We start from the raw sequence: 18,092 nt of genomic DNA on the forward strand, positions 1-18,092 counted from the left end.
GAGGAGGAGGAGAAAGGAGGAGGAAGAGGAGGAGGAGAAAGGAGGAGGGAGGGAAAGAGAGAAAAGAGAGAGGCAGAGAGAGAGAGGAGGAGGAAGGGAAGGGAAGAGAAGAGAGAGGAGTCAGAGAGACAGAAAGAGAAGAGGAGGGAGGGAGGGAGGGGAAGAGAGAGAAAGGAGAGAGAAGTCTTCACAGCAGTTTTGTAATATAAAAATAATACAAGTTATAGAAGACAAATTCAATCAAACAAGACAGGAAAATGAGTTGCTGAAGTAGTTTATGGAGAGATACTATTTATAATATATTGGAATTCCCCATTTTAACAATTATTCTTGCTAGTTATATGCTAAGTTCAGTAGATTCTCTGCTCCAAGATTGTGTACATTCTCAAAACCTCACTAACAAAATTTAAAATTATGAAGTCCTTTAGAAATGGAAATCTCTCCACCCTTTAAGTTTTGGCACATTGGGGAAAAGTGCTGCCCATCCTACCCTAGTTATTGTTTCGGTCACCACTTTTAAGAAAAATCAGTTTTATTAGTACAGGGATGCCCCCAACATACAAGTGCACACACACACACACACACACACACACACACACACACACACACACACTCAAACACATGCTGTGTGATTTGCTACCTAGAAGTATTTTGCTCATACATGTTTCTCATGCCTGATATCAACCTTGTGAAGTACATAATCAAGTTTTCATTGTCCCCATGTTACAGATAAGGAAACTGAGAGAAAAGATAAGCAAATTGACTGCTCTTTTAAGTATTTTTTCTATAAGTGCATATACATATATATATTTTTTTTTTAAACTCTCACCTTCTGTGTTAGAATCAATACTGAGTATCAGTTCCAAGGCAGAAGAGTAGTAAGGACTAGACAATTGGGTTAAGTGACTTGCCCAGGGTCATCTGGCTATGAAGTATCTGAGGCTAAATTTGAACCCAGGACCTATCTCCAGGCTTGGCTCTTTATCCACTGAGCCACTCAGCTGCCCTGAATGCATCAATTTTTAAAATCCAAAATATTTTCCTTCCTGTGGCACATAGGTATTTGTTTTGCAATAAGTCAAGTATGTTTCAAGTCAAACCAAGTCAATACTAAAATGTACTAAAATGCCTATTTTGTGTCGGGCTCATAGTGCTAATCCTGGGAATACAAAGAAAGGCAAAAACAGCTCCTGACCTCGTGGAGTTTATAATCTAACAGGAGAAATAAAACAAACAAAAACAATCCAGCGGGAGAGCAACATGTCAGTAACCACACACAAACACAATAGAGACAAGACACATTGGAACTAATCTCAGAGGGAAGGCACACTTGCATTAAAGTGGACTAAGGAGGGCAGCTAGATGACATAGTGCATGGAATGCCAGATGGGAGGTCCTGAGTTCAAATCTGACCTCAGATATTTCCTCACTGTGCGACCCTGAGCAAGTCACTTAACCCCAATTGCCTTGCCTTTACTGTTCTTCTGTCTTAGAGTTGTTACTAGGGTTGTTTTGTTTGTTTGTTTTAAAGGACCAAGAAAGGCTTTTTACATAACATGAGATTTTAGCTTCCCAGAGGAAACCCAGGGGGAAAAGAGGAAGAGACTAAGAGGGAGAGAATTTTGGACAAGCCTCAGCCAAACATTCAGCCTAATGGATGTGGCCATTTTTGACCTTGAAAAAGTCACAGAAATGCCTTGTCTGTGGATCTGGGGAGGGATCTGGCTGAAACCCCAGGTGTGTTTAACCGGGGAGGTGAAGTGCCTTCTCCCTGATGGGTGAGAGAAGAGCTGCTGATGGCTGAGGGCTTGCTAAGTGCTAGAGAGGAGGAAATGTGGCAATAACTCAAAGCTGAGCCCTCCCAGGTCAGTCGCTGTGGTCATTTTCTTCCTGACCTGCACCGACAATGGCCACTCTTATTAAAACCGCAGGGCAGCTGAGCCTTGGTTAAGCTGGCTTGGCTGAAATGGGACTTGAAGGAAGAACAGGAGCAGGGGTGAGAGTAAGATTGGGATAGAAGCACCTGTTGACCTCTCTGCAGTTCCTTGGGGAGGGAAAGATGCTTTTAGTATGGGGAAAAGAGGACTGGATTTGAAGTCACAGGATGTGGGTTTGGATCCCAGATCCACTGTGTGACTTGGACCAAGTCCTATTATGTCTCTGCACGTTAGTTTTCTCATTTGTAAAATGAAAGAATATGGGGTAGAGCAGCTAGATGTAACAGTGGATAGAGACCCAGGTCTGGGGTTGGGAGGTCCTGGGTTCAAATCTGACCTCAGAGACTTCCTCGCTGTGTGATCCTAGGCAAGTCCCTTAACTCCATTTGCCCAGCCCTTGCCCTTCTGAGTTGTTACTAAGGCAGAAAGTAAGGTTTTAAAAAAAACCAAAAGGATGGGACTAACTGCACCTCAGAATCCACCCCACCTGTAAATCCTACGATCCTATGAATCCCAGCTCTGTTACATGCTAGCCATGGTGCATCAGGTAGGTCATTTCTTCTTTCTGAGCCTCAGTCTCCTCATCACAATGGTAAGGACATCAAGCCAGTTATTCTTTATTATCTTTTCTCGCTCTAAATTTTATGAGCTCTGTGGATAGAGCACCAGGCCTGGAGTTGGAATATCCTAGGTGCAAATCTGGCTTCCTACACTTTCTGGCTGTGTGACTGTGGGCAAGTCACTTAACACTCTCCCCACCGCCCCACCCCCGGCCTAATTCTTATCCCTCTTCTGCCTTGGAATCAATACTTAGTATTGATTCTAAGACAGAAGGTAAGGGTTTAAAATCAATCAATCTTAGGAGACTTCTTGGAACACTGGCAACTCCACATTCCATGAGCCCTGCACATTAAAAGCAAAATCATATAAGAGTAGCTGAGATATTTTGGGAGGAAATCTAGCCTGCAGGCAAATGAATGAGCCAAATGGCCTCTGCAGATCATCATTATTATTCATTTTCCTAATTAATGTTCCTTTAATTCAACTGAATCTGCAGGCCTGCGGCCCTCCCTACTGTCCCTCTGTGGCCTGTGGCCCTGCTTGGATGGAAGATGGGCAAAGCACCAGGTTGTACTTTTTCTTCTAAGGTCCAAGGAACCCTCTCTTGAAAGCCTGCAGGCCATTGGGTTCCCTTTCTTCTTTGAAAAACACACCCCCTGGCCAAAGGGTGCGGTGAGAACAATTTGTCCCAATGAGCCATGGAGGCAGCTGAAGCAGGCACTGGGGAACCCTTAAAGCTCAGTCAGTCATCAAAGATGCCAGAGTCATCTTTGAGCTATGGCTCAGCTTCCAGGACCCCATGCCCTTCGGTGGTCTCCCATCCTCACACTGTCCCATCTGGGATGCAGGTAGGTAGGGAGCATTTTTTAAGCTCTTACTTTGTGCCTGGCTACATAAAAACAAAAAGAAAGACAGTCCCTGCCCTCTAGGAGCTTACATTTTAATGGGGGGAGGCAACACATGAAAGAGAACAAGGAGGAACCACATTTCTCTGAAAACCAAGAGGAAATAGTGTGGAAAGATTAGTTTTGCTTGATAACCTAAGCAGAATACTTGAGTCTTACCCTTCCAGAGGCAGGAGGATAATAGGAAAGTTAGGAAGAGGGGAAGATGAGGGTGGTCGTGGTGAGCAATAAGGAGTTTAGTTTGGGACCTGTTGAGTTTCAGATGTCTACAGGATATCCAGCACGAGTTGTCTGAAAAGCAATTGGTGATGCGAGTCTTGAAATTAGGAGAGAGGTTTGATCTAAGAGTTATTTGCCTAGAGATGGTCATGGAAACCACGAAAGCTGATAATGTCACTGAGGGAAATAGAAGAGAAGAGACGGAGCTTTGGGGGATCCCCCTGCCCTGTTAATGGGGTGACATGGAAAAAATCTAGCAAAGGAGTCAGAAGAAGATCAGTCTGACAATTAGGAAGAGAACCAAGAGGTCAGAGAGACCCAGACAGAAGACAGTTAATTCCACTTATGGTTAACACCACCTGCTAGGAGGACGCTGTTTCCTAATGTCAAAACTAAATTTATCTCTTTGACACTGCCACGGATTGGTGTGGTTCTGCCCTCTGGGGCCACACAGAACAAGACTACTTCTGTCATACAAAAGCCCCTCAGATACTTGAAGATAACTATCAGGTCCCCTTTAAGTCTTCTCCAGGTCAAACATCCCCAGGACCTTCAACTTAGCCTCCTATGCCAAATACTCCCCTATGATACTGTGAGCTCCCTGAGAGCAGGGACTGGCTTTTATCTTTCTTTGAATGTGACTGGTCCTTTAGCACAGTGCCTGGCACAGAGTGGGTGGTTCATCAATATTTACTAATTGACCAGTTGATGACCTTCCATCATCAAAATCATCAATCTCGGACAATTCCCAGGTGATTGACAGCTTTCCTAAATGATGGCACCCAACACTAAATTCCTTCTCTGTTCTCTTCAATAGGCTGGGACCTGACCTCATAACAGCAATGTTTCCAGGACATAGCAGGCTAGAGATGTTCTGGTTTCTGAGATGACATATAGGTCTTGTGTCACTTCCTTTAGTGTGAGGCAGTGGTGAGGGCAGAGGAAGGGAGGAGGGAGGACATGCGAATTTATCTCTTAGGGAAAAGAGGAACAGGAAAAGAAAACCAAAATGGGGGAGGCTCTGGGTTCAGGGTTTGAGTATAAGCTTTGATCTTTGAAACCCACTGAGTTGGGATCTTTTCCAGAGAACCATGATTCAAGATGTCCATTGGCAGGAATATCTAGTTATTTAACCCAATCTTACAAATAATAGTATTTCTCATTGTTATTCTTCTACTCTTTCCTCCGATGCCTCATGGTGGCACCGAGTGACCCTAGCTTCTCTAAAACTGTACCAATGGACAGTAGCTCTGGCAAGCTGTGCCAAGCTGGATGGATTTCAAGTCAGCAACTCTGTGTTGTGATGTCTAAAGACCAGCTCAGCTAGACATGAGCAGCTTCTTTCCCAGAGTTGGGAAATTGGCTTCTAATCCCTGGATCATTTCACAGATCCTTGTATGGTGCAGTAGGGTGAGCAACTCACTGTTGCTGAAACTCTTTTTTTTTTTTTAAACCCTTACCTTCCATCTTAGAAGCACTACTATGAATTGGTTCCAAGGTAGAAGAGTGATAAGGGCTAGGCAATGGGGGTTAAGTGACTTGCCCAAGGTCACACAGCTAGGAAGTGTCTGAGACCAGGTTTGAACCCAGGACCTCTTGTCTCTGGGCCTGGCTCTCAATCCTCTAAGCTGCCCAGCTGCTCCCAGAACTCCTAACTTTTGATGGGAGGAGCATCAGCATCTGGCAGAGATCCTGTCCTTCAAGGGTGCCTGCTCTCACAAGACATGCACAGGAGGAATAAAAACTTCCATTTCTATTACTACCCCTCATGGGTTTGCAAAGTGCTTTCCTCCCCAAATCCTTGTGAGGTAGGTAGTGAAAATGGTGGCAATCCCCATTTTATGAGTGAGAAAATTGAGCAGTCACATATCTGCTAAGCATCAAATTTAGAATTCACACTCAGGTTTACGACCCCCAAACAAAGCATTCTTTCTTCTTTGCCCCTCAGAAAACCAACTGCTCAAGAGGTGGTTTTTAACATGAAACCACAAATTCCTATCATGCACAGTTTATTTTTTAAAGTATTTGTTTAATTTAATATGGTAGTAGCCTGCGTTTCTGTATCTCCTTATGAATTTCCCCTATTCTCTTCTGGGTACTTAAAAAAAACAACCCTAATTTTACACCATATGTTCTGGGGTGAGGGGAAGTTGGAGGGGAGAGGGGAAGGGCGAAGAGAAGGCAGACCGGTAGAGAGAACAGAGAGGGAAGTCAGAAGACCTGTGGTGAGTCCAGTTTCTTAGCCATAGATTTCAGGATTCTCATCTATAAAATGGGGATAAGAGCACTTCTCCTTCCCCAAGGTTTCACCATGATGTGGACAAGAGCCGAGCTCCTCAAAGAGAATGCCAGCAGGCCAGGGGTACCCAGTTCTTAAGGCTGGTAGAGAAAGTCTATGACGTCAGTGTAGCCATATGCCACACTTCCCAACCACCAGAATCTATGAATAGATGGGCAATACGGGGTAATGGAAAGAGACTTAAACTCAATCTGATGACTTTGGTTCACATTATTTTCTGTGTCACCTTGGAAACAGCCTTAAACTTCTCTGAGCCTCAATTTACTTATCCATAAAATAGGAATAATACATATACCATCCACCTTACAGGACTGTTGTGAGGAAAACTCATTGTAAACTGTAAAACTAGAAAAGTGAATTATTTTTATTGTTGTTGCTGTTCAGTTGTTTCGGTTGTATCCAACTCTTCATGACCCCATCTGAGGTTTTCTTGGCAAAGAAATTGAAGTGATTTGTCATTTCCTTTTCCAGCTTATTTAGAGCTAAGGACACTGAGGCAAACAGCTTAAGTGACTTGCCCAGGGGCACCCAGCTAGTTAAGTGTCTGAGGACAGATTTGAACTCAGGTCTTTTTTTTTTTTAATAATTTTTTAAACCCTAATATCTTTTATATATATATATATATCCTTCTATATTAATTTTATTTGTTACAGGGCTAGACAATGGGGGTTAAGCGACTTGCCCAGGGTCACACAGCTAGGAAGTGTCTGAGGCCAGACTTGAACCCAGGACCTCTTTTCTTTAGGCCTGGCTCTCCATCCACTGAGCCATCCAGCTGCCCCCAACTCAAGTCTTCTTGATTCCTGGCCTGACACTTTATCCATGACACCACCTAGCTGCCATTTTTATTTTAGCCTGCTCTTTTTAACTCTTTTTAAAATTTCCCCAAACCATCCCTAATGTATCTCTAACCTAGGAAGTTCTGGTTTTCTGGACCTTAGCTCTTAGCCCATTTGCTGAACTAGAAAACCTCCTATGTGATGAGCCTGATGTGCCTTACACTTATTCCTTACCAGCTCAACCAGATTTCCTCCCAGTTTTCTTTTCAGTGGTTCTATGGTCTGAGGACCCCTAGGGGGCCCCCGATAATATTTCATAGTGTCTGTGAAGTGAAAACCATTTTCAAATTATTATTATTTATTATAATAATTATGATAGTAACATTTACATTCCCTATAAAAATAACACCTATAAACAAAAGCTCTTGGGGGGGTCTTCAGTAATTTTTAAGAGTATAAAGGGGTCCTGAGAACAAAAAAACTGGAGAATGGCTCCTCTAGGTATGTGCAGGCTATCCAGATCTCTAGAAAGGACCATCAGCAACTGAACAATCCCCCCCACCCTACCACCCAACCCCTTATCCCCTCTCTGTGCGGGGTGGTGCCTGGTGGAGGGTGGGTGATAAAGGCACACTGTACCGACGCTCCCTGATGCTCTTCTCCTCCATTATCTTCAGTGATTCCCTGCTTCCAGTGGATACGGGGGCACGATACCAAACCCCTTGGGAGCCTGAAGGCACTGGAGAAATGGGAATCGTTATCATGATGATACCGTTATTATATCATCATCATCAGAAGCCCAGGGATGCTGGGAAGTGAGCCACCTGGTCAGAAGTGGGGCTCCAAGAAGGCAGGAGCTCTGCTCTGTGATACAGGGGAGGGAATAGGTGCAGCCTCTTTGCCCAGCCCTCCAGAAGAAAGATCAGCCCCAGTCTGGGGTGGGAAATCCAAGAAAATAAGCATAAGTCTCTGGACCTATATATAGGGGATAAACCACTGAACGTGGAGTTAGGAGAGCCTGGGTTCAGATTTTACCCCAGAAACGTACTCACTGGGTAACCCTGGGCATTTGATTTTATTTCCTTGGGTCTTTTCCTCTCCTAATAAGCATTTATAGAGCACTTTAAGATTTGCAAAATGGATTATAATATGTTAAATCATCTGATAACTTTTTTTTTATTAACCCTTATCTTAGTATCAATTCTGAGAGAGAAGAAGGAGGGGGCTGGGCAACAGGGATTAAGTGACTTGCCCAAGGTCATATAGCTCTCTGAGTCTCAGTTTCCTAATATGTAAAATGAGGAAAATAAAAAATGAGGCATTTATATGGCATTTTATATGGCACTTTAAGGTTTGTAAAGTGCATTTATATGGCACTTTAAGGTTTGTAAAGTGCCATATAAATTCACAAATATTAACTCATTTGTCCTCATAACAATATTGGATGCTGTTATTATTCCCATTTTGTAGATGAGGAAACTGGGGCAGGGGGAGGCCAAGTGACTTGCCAAGGGTCACAGAGATTGTAAGTGTTTGGAAGCTAGATTTGAACTCCAATCTTCCTGATTTCAGAACCATTGTGCAATAGTCAATAAATATTTATTAAGCCCTTAAGTGATGAAGATACAAATGAGAGAAAGAAAGGCAATCTCCACTTTCTCAGAACTTAGAATCTAATGAGAGGCAGCTAGGTGGCACAGGGGTAGCACGCCAGACCTGGAGTTGGGAGGAACTGGGTTCAAATCAGACCACAGAGCCATTGAGTCACCTTGCTGCTCTGTACAATTATGTTTTGAGAAGTGTTGAAGGGAATGGTTTCAAAGAAACCTGGACAAACTTGGATGAACTGATGCAGAAGGAAGTAAACAGAGCCAGGAGAACAGTGCATTCAATATCAGCAATATTGTAAAAAACAACCAGCTTTAAAAAAAAACAACTTCAGAATTCTTTTCAACATAGAGACTAATTATGATTCCAGAAGGTTGAAAATGAAACAAAAATGACCTCCTGACAAACGAGTAATGGATCCAGGATGCAGATTGAGACTTGGGAATTTTTTTTTGATATGGCCAACACAGGAATTTGTTTTGCTTGACTCTACATACTTGTTACAAGGATGTTCTTTGTCTTTTTCATTTAAAGGTTGAGGAGGAGGGGCAGCTGGGTAGCTCAGTGGATTAAGAACCAGGTCTAGAGACCTTGGGGGGGGGGTGTCCTAGGTTCAATTCTGGCCTCAGACACTTCCCAGCTGTGTGACCCTGGGCAAGTCACTTAACCCCCATTGCCTAGCCCTTATCACTCTTCTTCTGCCTAGGATCCAATACACAGTATTGACTCTAAGACAGAAGGTAAGGCTTTAAAATAAACAAACAAATAAATAAATAAACAAACAACTAAATAACTAAATAAATGAATGAATGCATGAATAAATAAATAAATGAATAAATGAACAAACAAACAAATAAATGAATGAATGAATGAATAAACAAGCAAATAAATAAATAAATGAATGAATAAATGAAAGTTGAGGAGGTGGAAGGGAGAGAGAAGGCAGATTTTGGTTAATTAGAAAAAAGGTAATTTTTATAAAGAATCATGACAAAGGGCAGCCAGGCCTAGAGATGGGAGGTCCTGGGTTCAAATTTGACCTCAGACACTTCCTAGCTAGGTGACTGTGGACAAGTCACTTAACCTCCATTGCCTAGCCCTTACTGCTCTTCTGTCTTATAAGACAGAAGGTAAGGGCTAAAAAAATGTTATCAAATAGTTTAACATCAATTCTAAGACAAAGTAAGAGTTTTAAAAAAATCTCTTTCTGATGCCAATTCCTTCCGTATAACTTAGATTGAGTTACCCCTCCCCCAGGCCTCAGTTCCCTCTTCTGTAAAATGCAAGGGATGATCCTGATGACCCATATGGTTCCTTTTGGCTCTCAAGCTCTGGGCTCCGGATGGCAGACACAAGGGCAGATCTCACCGGTCCGGGGAGCCTGGTACATAGCAGGTGTTCAGTTCTTAATAAATGGGTGAATAAAAGGAGGTGGCACGGTGCGTGGGAGTGAGTGTGCCTCTGGGGGACACGGGAAAGGCATTAGTGCCCTTCTCCTGCTCTCGGGTTCAGAGTCATCCAGAGACATCCAGGCAGAACCAGGGCGCAGCATGCAAATAAGACTCCGTGTTCCTGGGTCTCCAAGCAACAACAGCCAGTGTGTCCCTGCTTGACTTTTTAAAAATTTAATTTAATATCATTTTCAGTTCCTGCTTGACTTTCCGTGTATTTCTCTATGGATGTCTTTCCTCCCTTCTTATTTGAATATGTGGCAGGGAAAGCCAGAGCCTCCAGGGCGCCCCATCATGTCTCAGCCGGTTAAGATTCACTCGACAGACGAGAAAGGTGGCTCCCTCCAGGTCCTGCAGTGCCACGGGAGACCTGAACTCTCCTGGAAGGAGGGCTCCCTGCCTCTGTGGGACCCGAGTGGAGGAAGTGCCTGGGGAGGATGGTGGCTGGGCTGACGTCAGAAAGCTGCTGGGCTGAACCCAAAGAGATGCCCTCGATGGAACCTGCTTCCCTCCCTTCCCTCCTGTGCGCCAGACTGGCCGGGGGAGATCTCACAAACCTGGAGAACCCCAAGCCGTTTCCTCTTCCCACGCCTCGACCTCCGGAGAGCTGATTGATGCTGAGGTGTCCCGTCTCTCTGAGATGCTAGGCTCGAAGGGGGCTCCCCTCACCTTCCACCCGAGCACAGCACCCCCTCCCAGACCCACCCTCCTGGCAAGAGCAGCCCATGTTTGGTTCGCTCACAAATTAGTTCATGACACAGACAGATGCGTGGAGATAAGTGGGGATGCTTAACCTGGAGAGAAGACTGCGGGGATGGGAGGCGAGGGCAGGCCCAGCTCTCTCCAGTTGTTTGAAAGGCCACCCAGTGGCAGAAACATTGGATTTGTTCTGCTGGACCCCAAGGACAGAACCCAGGGGAGCTCACTGCAAAAAAACCCCAACAATTTAGATTTTATCTCAAAAACTACCGATTAGAATTGTCTGAAAAAGGAATGCATTGTTTTGAGAAATGGGGGTCTTGGGCCAAAGGCTGGATGACTGTAATTGGAGGTTCTTTTTCTGGTAGAGATTGAACTAGAAGGCTGTTCAAGTGCCTTCCCCATCTGAAATTCGGGCATGATTCTTTTTTTTTTTTTTTTTAACCCTTACCTTCCATCTCAGAATTAATACTGGGTACTGGTTCCAAGACAAAAGAGCGGTAAGGGCTAGACAATGGGGGTTCAGTGACTTGTCCAGGGTCACACCGCTAGGAAGTGTCTGAGGCCAGATTGGAACCCAGGATCTCCCATCTCCATTGACTGAACCACCCAGCTGCCCTTTAGATAAAGGTTTGCATCCAGATCTTCTACCCCAGGGCCAATGCTCTTTCCACCTGCCTCCTAGGGTGTTGTTCTAAGTATCAGATGAGGTAGTGTTTAGCAGTGCCTACCACATAATAGTCACTCTGTAAGTGGGAGCAATTACTATCAGCAGCAGCAGCAGCAGCAGCAGCAGCAGCAGCATCACTCCACCTCACTGCCTCCTCGCTCCAGGAGGAGTCCTCTCTTGGATTCTAATATAGGACAATGACTTTTTTTTCCAGGTGTACCTTTTCTCTTTCCCTAACTAGACTGTGAACATTCTCTATGCCGTTATGAGCAGTCTTTGTAATCTCTCGAAGGCTCCGCTTTGAACCGTGAGGGCGCTTGTGGAAGTAACGTTGCGGATCGGCTGATTTTGCCCATTCGGGCTTGTTGGAGGCTGGAGAACTTGGGGAGAGCCTGGCAGGGCTCCAGCTTCCTCCTGTTTTGTTTATTCCTGGCCTCTGGGAGCAGCGGCCTGTCCGCTTCACGGGACGGGACGGGGAAAGGTTGTTGATACAAAATGAAACACGGAAAATTTGTTTTTAAAGCCTTACCTTCTGCCATCGACACCAAGGCAGAAAGGTGGTAAAGGCCAGTGACTTGCCCGGGGTTGCACAGCTAGGAATAGCTACCCCACAAAGAATATATATTTTTTAAACAATTTTACCTTCCATCTTAGAATCAGGATGGTGAAGGGCAGAAGAGAGGTAAGGGCTAGACAGTGGGGGTGATGTGACTTGTCCAGGGTCACACAGCTAGGCGGTATCTGAGGCCAGGTTTGAATCCAGGACCTCCCGTCTCCAGATCTGGCTCTCTATCCACAGAGCCACCTCAATGCCCCCAGAAAGTATCTATAAAGGGCCTACTTTGTGCTTCCAAACACCAACACGCGTCCTACCCCTGCCAGGAGAGCAGGGTGACTCGGCCAGGGTCATCCAGTTAGCAGGGAAGGGGGTTGGCATTCAAAGCCAGATTCTCTGATTCCACCCGTGGACATGTTGCTCTCGTGTAATCTCCCGACCCTCTTCTTCTCTTAGAATGTCTGCAAAGTGCTGGAAGAGGAGAAACCCCGGGCGCCCACGCTTCAGGAAATCAGACAGAAAATTGACAGCTACAACAGCAAGGAGAAAAACTGCCTCGGCATGAAGCTGGTGAGTGAGGAGGTTTGGGCCCCCTTTCCCTGCCCCCCTCCAGAGAGCCTGTTCCCCAGCGTGGGGTGGCTCAGCTTGTCTTTCTTTCTTTTTAACCCTTCCTTTCTGTTCTAGTAAAAACCCTCAGACAGAAGAGCTGGAAGGGCCGGGCCATTAGAGGTAGATGACGTGCCCCGGGTCACCCAGCCAAGAAGTGACTCAGGCCACATTTGCACCCAGGACCTCCCCTGGCCGGCCTGGCTCCAGCCACTGAGCCGCCCGGCCGCCCCCTATCCTTCAGGTTCTACTCCAAGCTCTCCTGCTCATTCCTGATGGGACTTTCATCACTCGGGGTCTGTTTCCTCTTCTCTAAAAGGAGGGAGTCGGACGAGACGGCTTTTTATGTTCTTTGAGCCTCACTTTGTTGCCCAAGTGGTGCGGCTGGGCGTTGCGTGGCTTGGGGAGACCAGCTGGTGGGGTCCCGCCCTCTGCTGGTGACCGGGTGGCCAAGGACCCTGAAGTTCTCCATTTAGGATGGCGAGAATAAAGGGATGAGAACAGTGTAGCCTAGTGGGCAAGTCATAGAATCACAGGCTCCAAAGTCTTTTTTTTTTTTTTAATTCTTACCTTCCATCTTAGAATCAATACTGTGTATTGAAGAGCAGGAAGGGCTGGGCAATGGGAGTCAAGTGACTTGCCCAGGGTCACACAGCTGGGAAGTGTCTGAGGCCAGATTTGAACCCAGGACCTCCCATCTCTGGGCCCGTCTCTCAATCCACTGAGCTACCCAGCTGCCCCCCAGAGTGTCTTAAATGAGCTCATGTAGTCTAACCCCATCATTTTGCAGATGAAAAAATTGAAGCCCAGCAAGGATTAATAGGCAATATTGAGCAGAGCTGGGTTGGAGGCCCTGGTCTTCCACCTCCAAAGCCTGGCCTCTGTTTCTCTGTACCATAGTGCCTCCTGCAGTCTGGTAGTTCATTTACCTGGATTGAATTCTCTCCTTAGCGTCCCAGACCTTTGGAGTGAGATGTAGAAGAAAATCCCAGGGGACATCTAGGTGGCTCAGTGGATAGAGTGCCATGCCTTAGAGATCAGAGGTCCTGGGTTCAAATATGCTCTCAGATACCTCCTACCTGTGTGACCCTGGGCAAGTCACTTAACCTCCACTGTCCAATTCTTACCACTCTTCTGTTTTGGAACCAGTAGATAGTACTGATTCTAAGAGGTAAGGGAAGAGTTTAAAGACAGAAATAATAAAATAATAAAATAAAATAAAATAAAATAAAATAAAATAAAAAAAAGAAGAAAATCCTAGGTGGCTGTCCCTGATTGTGGGATCTCAGGCCCTGTGTGCCTGCTCTCTGAAGAAGAATTGCTAAAGAAGGCTCATTTAGCACAAATCTTTAGAGCCACATTTCAGAGCCTGCCCGGAGTGGGGTGCAGGTTCCTCCGAGGACAGGAGGGCACTTGTCTGGTGGCCAAGAGGGCCTTAGTGGCCTGTAGGCTTTGCCCTTTTCAGGAGGGCATTGGAGGAAGGAGAACAATTGCCGTCAATCAATCTGCAAATACCTAGTGTGTGCCAGGCTCTGTGCTTGGTGCTGGGGAGATGAAAACAACAAAAATCAGAAAGAGCCCCTTCCTCCAAGTGCTTACATTCCAGAGGGAGGAGCAACATGCACATGTTGGCACATAGAAAATAAATGTAAAATGATTGTATGATTGCGGGGAGCAATTGGTGGAGGGATCAGGGAAAGCCTCCCGTGGGTGGTCGTGTTTGTGCCGAGCCTTGAAGGATGCCAGGGATTCCGAGGGCTCCTTTCCCCTAAAAGGCTGCCCTAGAGTTTGGGGGTGTCGCTCGGCTTGTCAGGAAAGGGTCATCTCACCCTCTCTTTCTTCTCAACTAAAAGAGGCAAGGGGAAGCCCAAAGACAGAGATGCCCAGTCCAGAAAGAAAAGGTCAGTCACCAGCTAGAGCATGCTTGGAGGACCTGGGTTCAAATCCGACCTGAGACATTGCCTCGCTGTGTGGCCCTGGGGAAGTCACTTGACCCCATTTGCCTAGCCCTTGCCCCTCTGTCTTAGAGCTGGTCCTAGGACAGAAAGGGTTAAAGAAAGAATGAGAGGCTCACTCTCCAATATTTATACTCTCCCAGATCCAGAGGATCTGGCAGACCTCAGGAATACCAGGCACAGAGAAGACAGCCATGGCTCCCTCGGAGGAGGGCCTCTAGGAGGAGATGATCCATAACTCCCATGTGCATTATTGTGCATTAATGAACCTCTCTCCTTCCCCCCTCTGACGTTTTGTGGAGCAGAGCGAGGACGGCACCTATACAGGCTTCATTAAAGTGCACCTGAAGCTTCGGAGGCCGGTGACGGTGCCGGCAGGGATCCGGCCTCGCTCCATCTACGACGCCGTCAAAGAGGTGAACCTGGCGGCCACCACCGACAAGAGGACGTCCTTCTACTTGCCCTTGGATGCCATCAAGCAGCTGCACATCAGCAGCACCACCACCGTCAGTGAAGTCATCCAGGGGCTGCTCAAGAAGTTCATGGTGGTGGACAATCCCCAGAAGTTTGCTCTGTTTAAGAGGACACACGAGGACGGGCAAGGTAGGAGGAAGCAGCAAGCCAGACAGAACCCGTCTCCCACACCCATCGCCCATCTCCTGGGCCCCCTCCAAAACAACTGAGAAAAGTGGGGCTCTGCCATGGAGGGGGCAGGATGGCCTCTTTTAAGCCCTCGAGGAGCTAAGAGGGGTTCCATGAGAAAATCTCAATGCCAGCCAATATTTTCCCTCCAAAATATACTAAATGTGGAATCGCATTTGTATCAAAAGTCCTTTTCCCTGATGTGGGCTTTGCAAATTGGGTCTTGGAGCCTGAAGGCCCCGGGTTTGTGGTTTCCTTGCCACACTGATAGCTGGCTGACCCTGGGAAAGCCCCCTTGGCATCCGAGAGTTATGGGGAGGATGACACCTACCTCCTACAGCTATCGGGAGGCTAGTGCAAACCTCCAGGTCCGCTCCTGTTATGTGCGGCAATGTTCTGGTATGAAAATGGGCGGAGGAACCGCTTTGCTTGTTCTGAAATTTCCCCAACAGCTGCCCCTCTAATGGTAGGCTCGAGCTCGGAGAGAAAAGCTTACATGCTTCCCAGACCGACATTTAAGTGTTCCACCAATATACTTTGAAGTTTCCAAGGGTCCTGTGGGCAAATTAGCTTGCCCGAAAATATTCAGATCTGTAGTAGAACCCCAAACACCCAATTAAGCCCACCAAATCAGGCCAGAGAAAGGAGGCATGTGAAGTCTGGTTACCCTCAGGTAGAGACCTCCAACTCCTATCTTTCTCTGGAAGCAGTTTCTAACTCAGATGAGTCCAATTTGATGCAGACCCTCCCTAGCTCTGAATAGGGGGAGGAGAATGGGAATATGCATTCTAAGGTAGACACGGTGCTGTGGACACCCTCAAAATCATATGGCTGTGGGGGCAGCTGGGTAGCTCAGTGGATTGAGAGCCAGGCCTAGAGACGGGAGGTCCTAGGTTCAAATCCGGCCTCAGACACTTCCCAGCTGTGTGACCCTGGGCAAGTCACTTGACCCCCATTGCCTACCCTTACCACTCTTCCACCTATAAGTCAATACACAGAAGTTAAGGCTTTAAAAATAAAAATTAAAAAAAAAATCATATGGCTGTATGGATGATCAACATTAGAAGTAGTGTAGAGGAATGGCTAGAATGCTGGATGTGGGAGTCAGGAGCCCTTGGTTTGAATTCCACCTCTGGCATTTGCTAGCTGTGAGACCATGGACAAGTCACTCTGAACCTCAGGCAACTCTTCATCATCTAAGCTGTGGACTACTGTGATATCTAGAGGTGGGAGAAATTCCCACACCAGCTAAATCATTGGATCAGAGGGCTAGAATTGGAAAAGAACTTCAGAGAGGTCATCTTTTTCCTCATTTTACAGGTGAGGAAACTGAGGCTCAGAGATTAAATTATTTGCCTAAATTAACAAGTAAGTGGCAAAACAAGGGTTTGAACCCAAGTCTTCTGACTTCAGACCTCCGGTTTTTACTGTTTCACAGTGTTTCTTTTGTTGTTGTGGCTCAGTTGTTTCAGCATGCCCAACTTCTTGTGACCTCATTTGGGGTCTTCTTGGCAGAGATACTGGAGTGGTTTGCCAGTTCATTTTACAGATGAGGAAACTGAGAAAAACAGGATTAAATGACTTGCCCAGGGTCCCATAGCTAGTAAGTATCTGAGGCTAGATTTGAACTCTGGTCTTCTTCACCAGTGTTTATGTTATTATTTAGGAGCCTTAGGATTTAACACTGCTGAAAAGTTTATCGCTTTAGTCTTATGGGCTAATGCCTAGTTTTAGTTCTAGTAAACTCTTGTCCTTTGGATCTTGAACAAAGTTGGCAGTAGGGTGAAAAGCTTATTGGAATGGGAGTCAAGACCTTGGATCGATGCCAGCTTTGCCACACACTGTCTGAGTGACCTCAAACAAATCACTTCATCTCGTTGGGCCTTTCTTCATCTGTAAAATGGGGGAATAAAACTAGATAATCCTTGGGATGGGGCTAAACACTCCTAGATGGACCCCTTCACCCTTTCTTACTCCCTGAGATGAAGGACCCTCAACCTGTTCTCTCGACTTCTAGTGCTATTTCAGAAGCTCTCCATCACTGACTGTCCCCTCTACCTTCGCCTGCTGGCCGGCCCGGACACAGATATCCTCAGTTTTGTGCTGAAGGAAAATGAGACAGGAGAAGTGGAAGTAGGTCCAAAGCTATCACTAATCCTTTGTCTATACACCTTGCCTTTGAAGCCTGCTGGGTTGGCTGTGGGTGGGTTGTGTTGACTCACCTGGTTGGTTCCATTGAAATAAGTCCCCCTTTTCTAGTAATTTTCTTTTGTCTAGTATTTTTTAAAATTAATTTATTTATGCAGAATATTTTTCCATGATTCCATGATTCATGTTCTTTCCCTCCACTCTTCCCTCCCCCCCTCCTGGAGTTGACAAGCAATTCCACTGGGTTAGACATGTATCTTTGTTCAAAACCTATTTCCATATTATTCATACTTGTAATAGAGTGATCTTTTAAAGCTAAAACCCCAATCATATCCCCATCAAGCCACATGATTGATCATATGCTTTTCTTCTGCATTTCTAGTCTCATAGTTCTTTCGCTGGATGTGGATATTTTCTAGTAACTTTTGATGATTTGTTAAAGGATTTTTTTTTGTTAATTGATTTTACTCCCCAGTGACAAGTGGGGCAGGTGAGTCATAGGTGGGAAAAACCCCACAAATGTGAGCATTGTTTTCAGACTAATAAGGCAGCATGGTGGTGGGAACTATTGCACCCAGGGTAAGGGAATGGGCTACAAGACATGAAGGCAGCTCTACCCCTAACTGCTAATCTGTCCTTTGTGCTCCCATGCCTCTTTCTAACCCGTCTCCCTAACTCTTCCCTTCCTCCTCTACAGTGGGATGCCTTCTCCATTCCGGAGCTCCAGAACTTCCTAACCATCTTGGAAAAGGAAGAACAGGACAAAATCCAGCAAGTGCAAAGAAAGTATGACAAATTCAAGCAAAGACTGCAAGAAACCTTGAGAGATGCCCAGGGCAAACCTGGCTAACCCTACCTGCCTTCCCTTCCTTCCTCGTCCAGGAACAGCTCCAAAGGAGAATGGATGGTATTATCTTGCAACAGACACTTTCCTCAGGACACATCTGGCTGGGCACTCTTAAGCTCATCCCCCAAGTCGTTCCAGATGGGGCAGAAATTTCTCTGATGTGTTTGTCTTAGGGATTTCTTCTCTCCCCTTCCTGCGTCATCCCTTGAC

General features: G+C 45.9%; 1 protein-coding gene across 2 annotated transcripts in view; it reads left to right on the forward strand.

Moving 5' to 3' along the window:
- Positions 1-17,885, forward strand: part of RASSF5 (Ras association domain family member 5) — a 119,402-nt gene extending 101,517 nt beyond the window's left edge. For both annotated transcript variants that reach the window (XM_044671717.1, XM_044671718.1), the window contains 4 exons: positions 12,141-12,254; positions 14,551-14,848; positions 16,905-17,020; positions 17,733-17,885. In XM_044671717.1, coding sequence (XP_044527652.1) covers positions 12,141-12,254; positions 14,551-14,848; positions 16,905-17,020; positions 17,733-17,885 — 681 coding nt within the window. The remainder of the gene's footprint in view (positions 1-12,140; positions 12,255-14,550; positions 14,849-16,904; positions 17,021-17,732) is intronic.
- Positions 17,886-18,092: the final 207 nt, after the last annotated feature.

The sequence above is a fragment of the Gracilinanus agilis genome, chromosome 4 (assembly GCF_016433145.1).
Source record: "Gracilinanus agilis isolate LMUSP501 chromosome 4, AgileGrace, whole genome shotgun sequence".
Lineage (NCBI taxonomy): Eukaryota > Metazoa > Chordata > Mammalia > Didelphimorphia > Didelphidae > Gracilinanus > Gracilinanus agilis.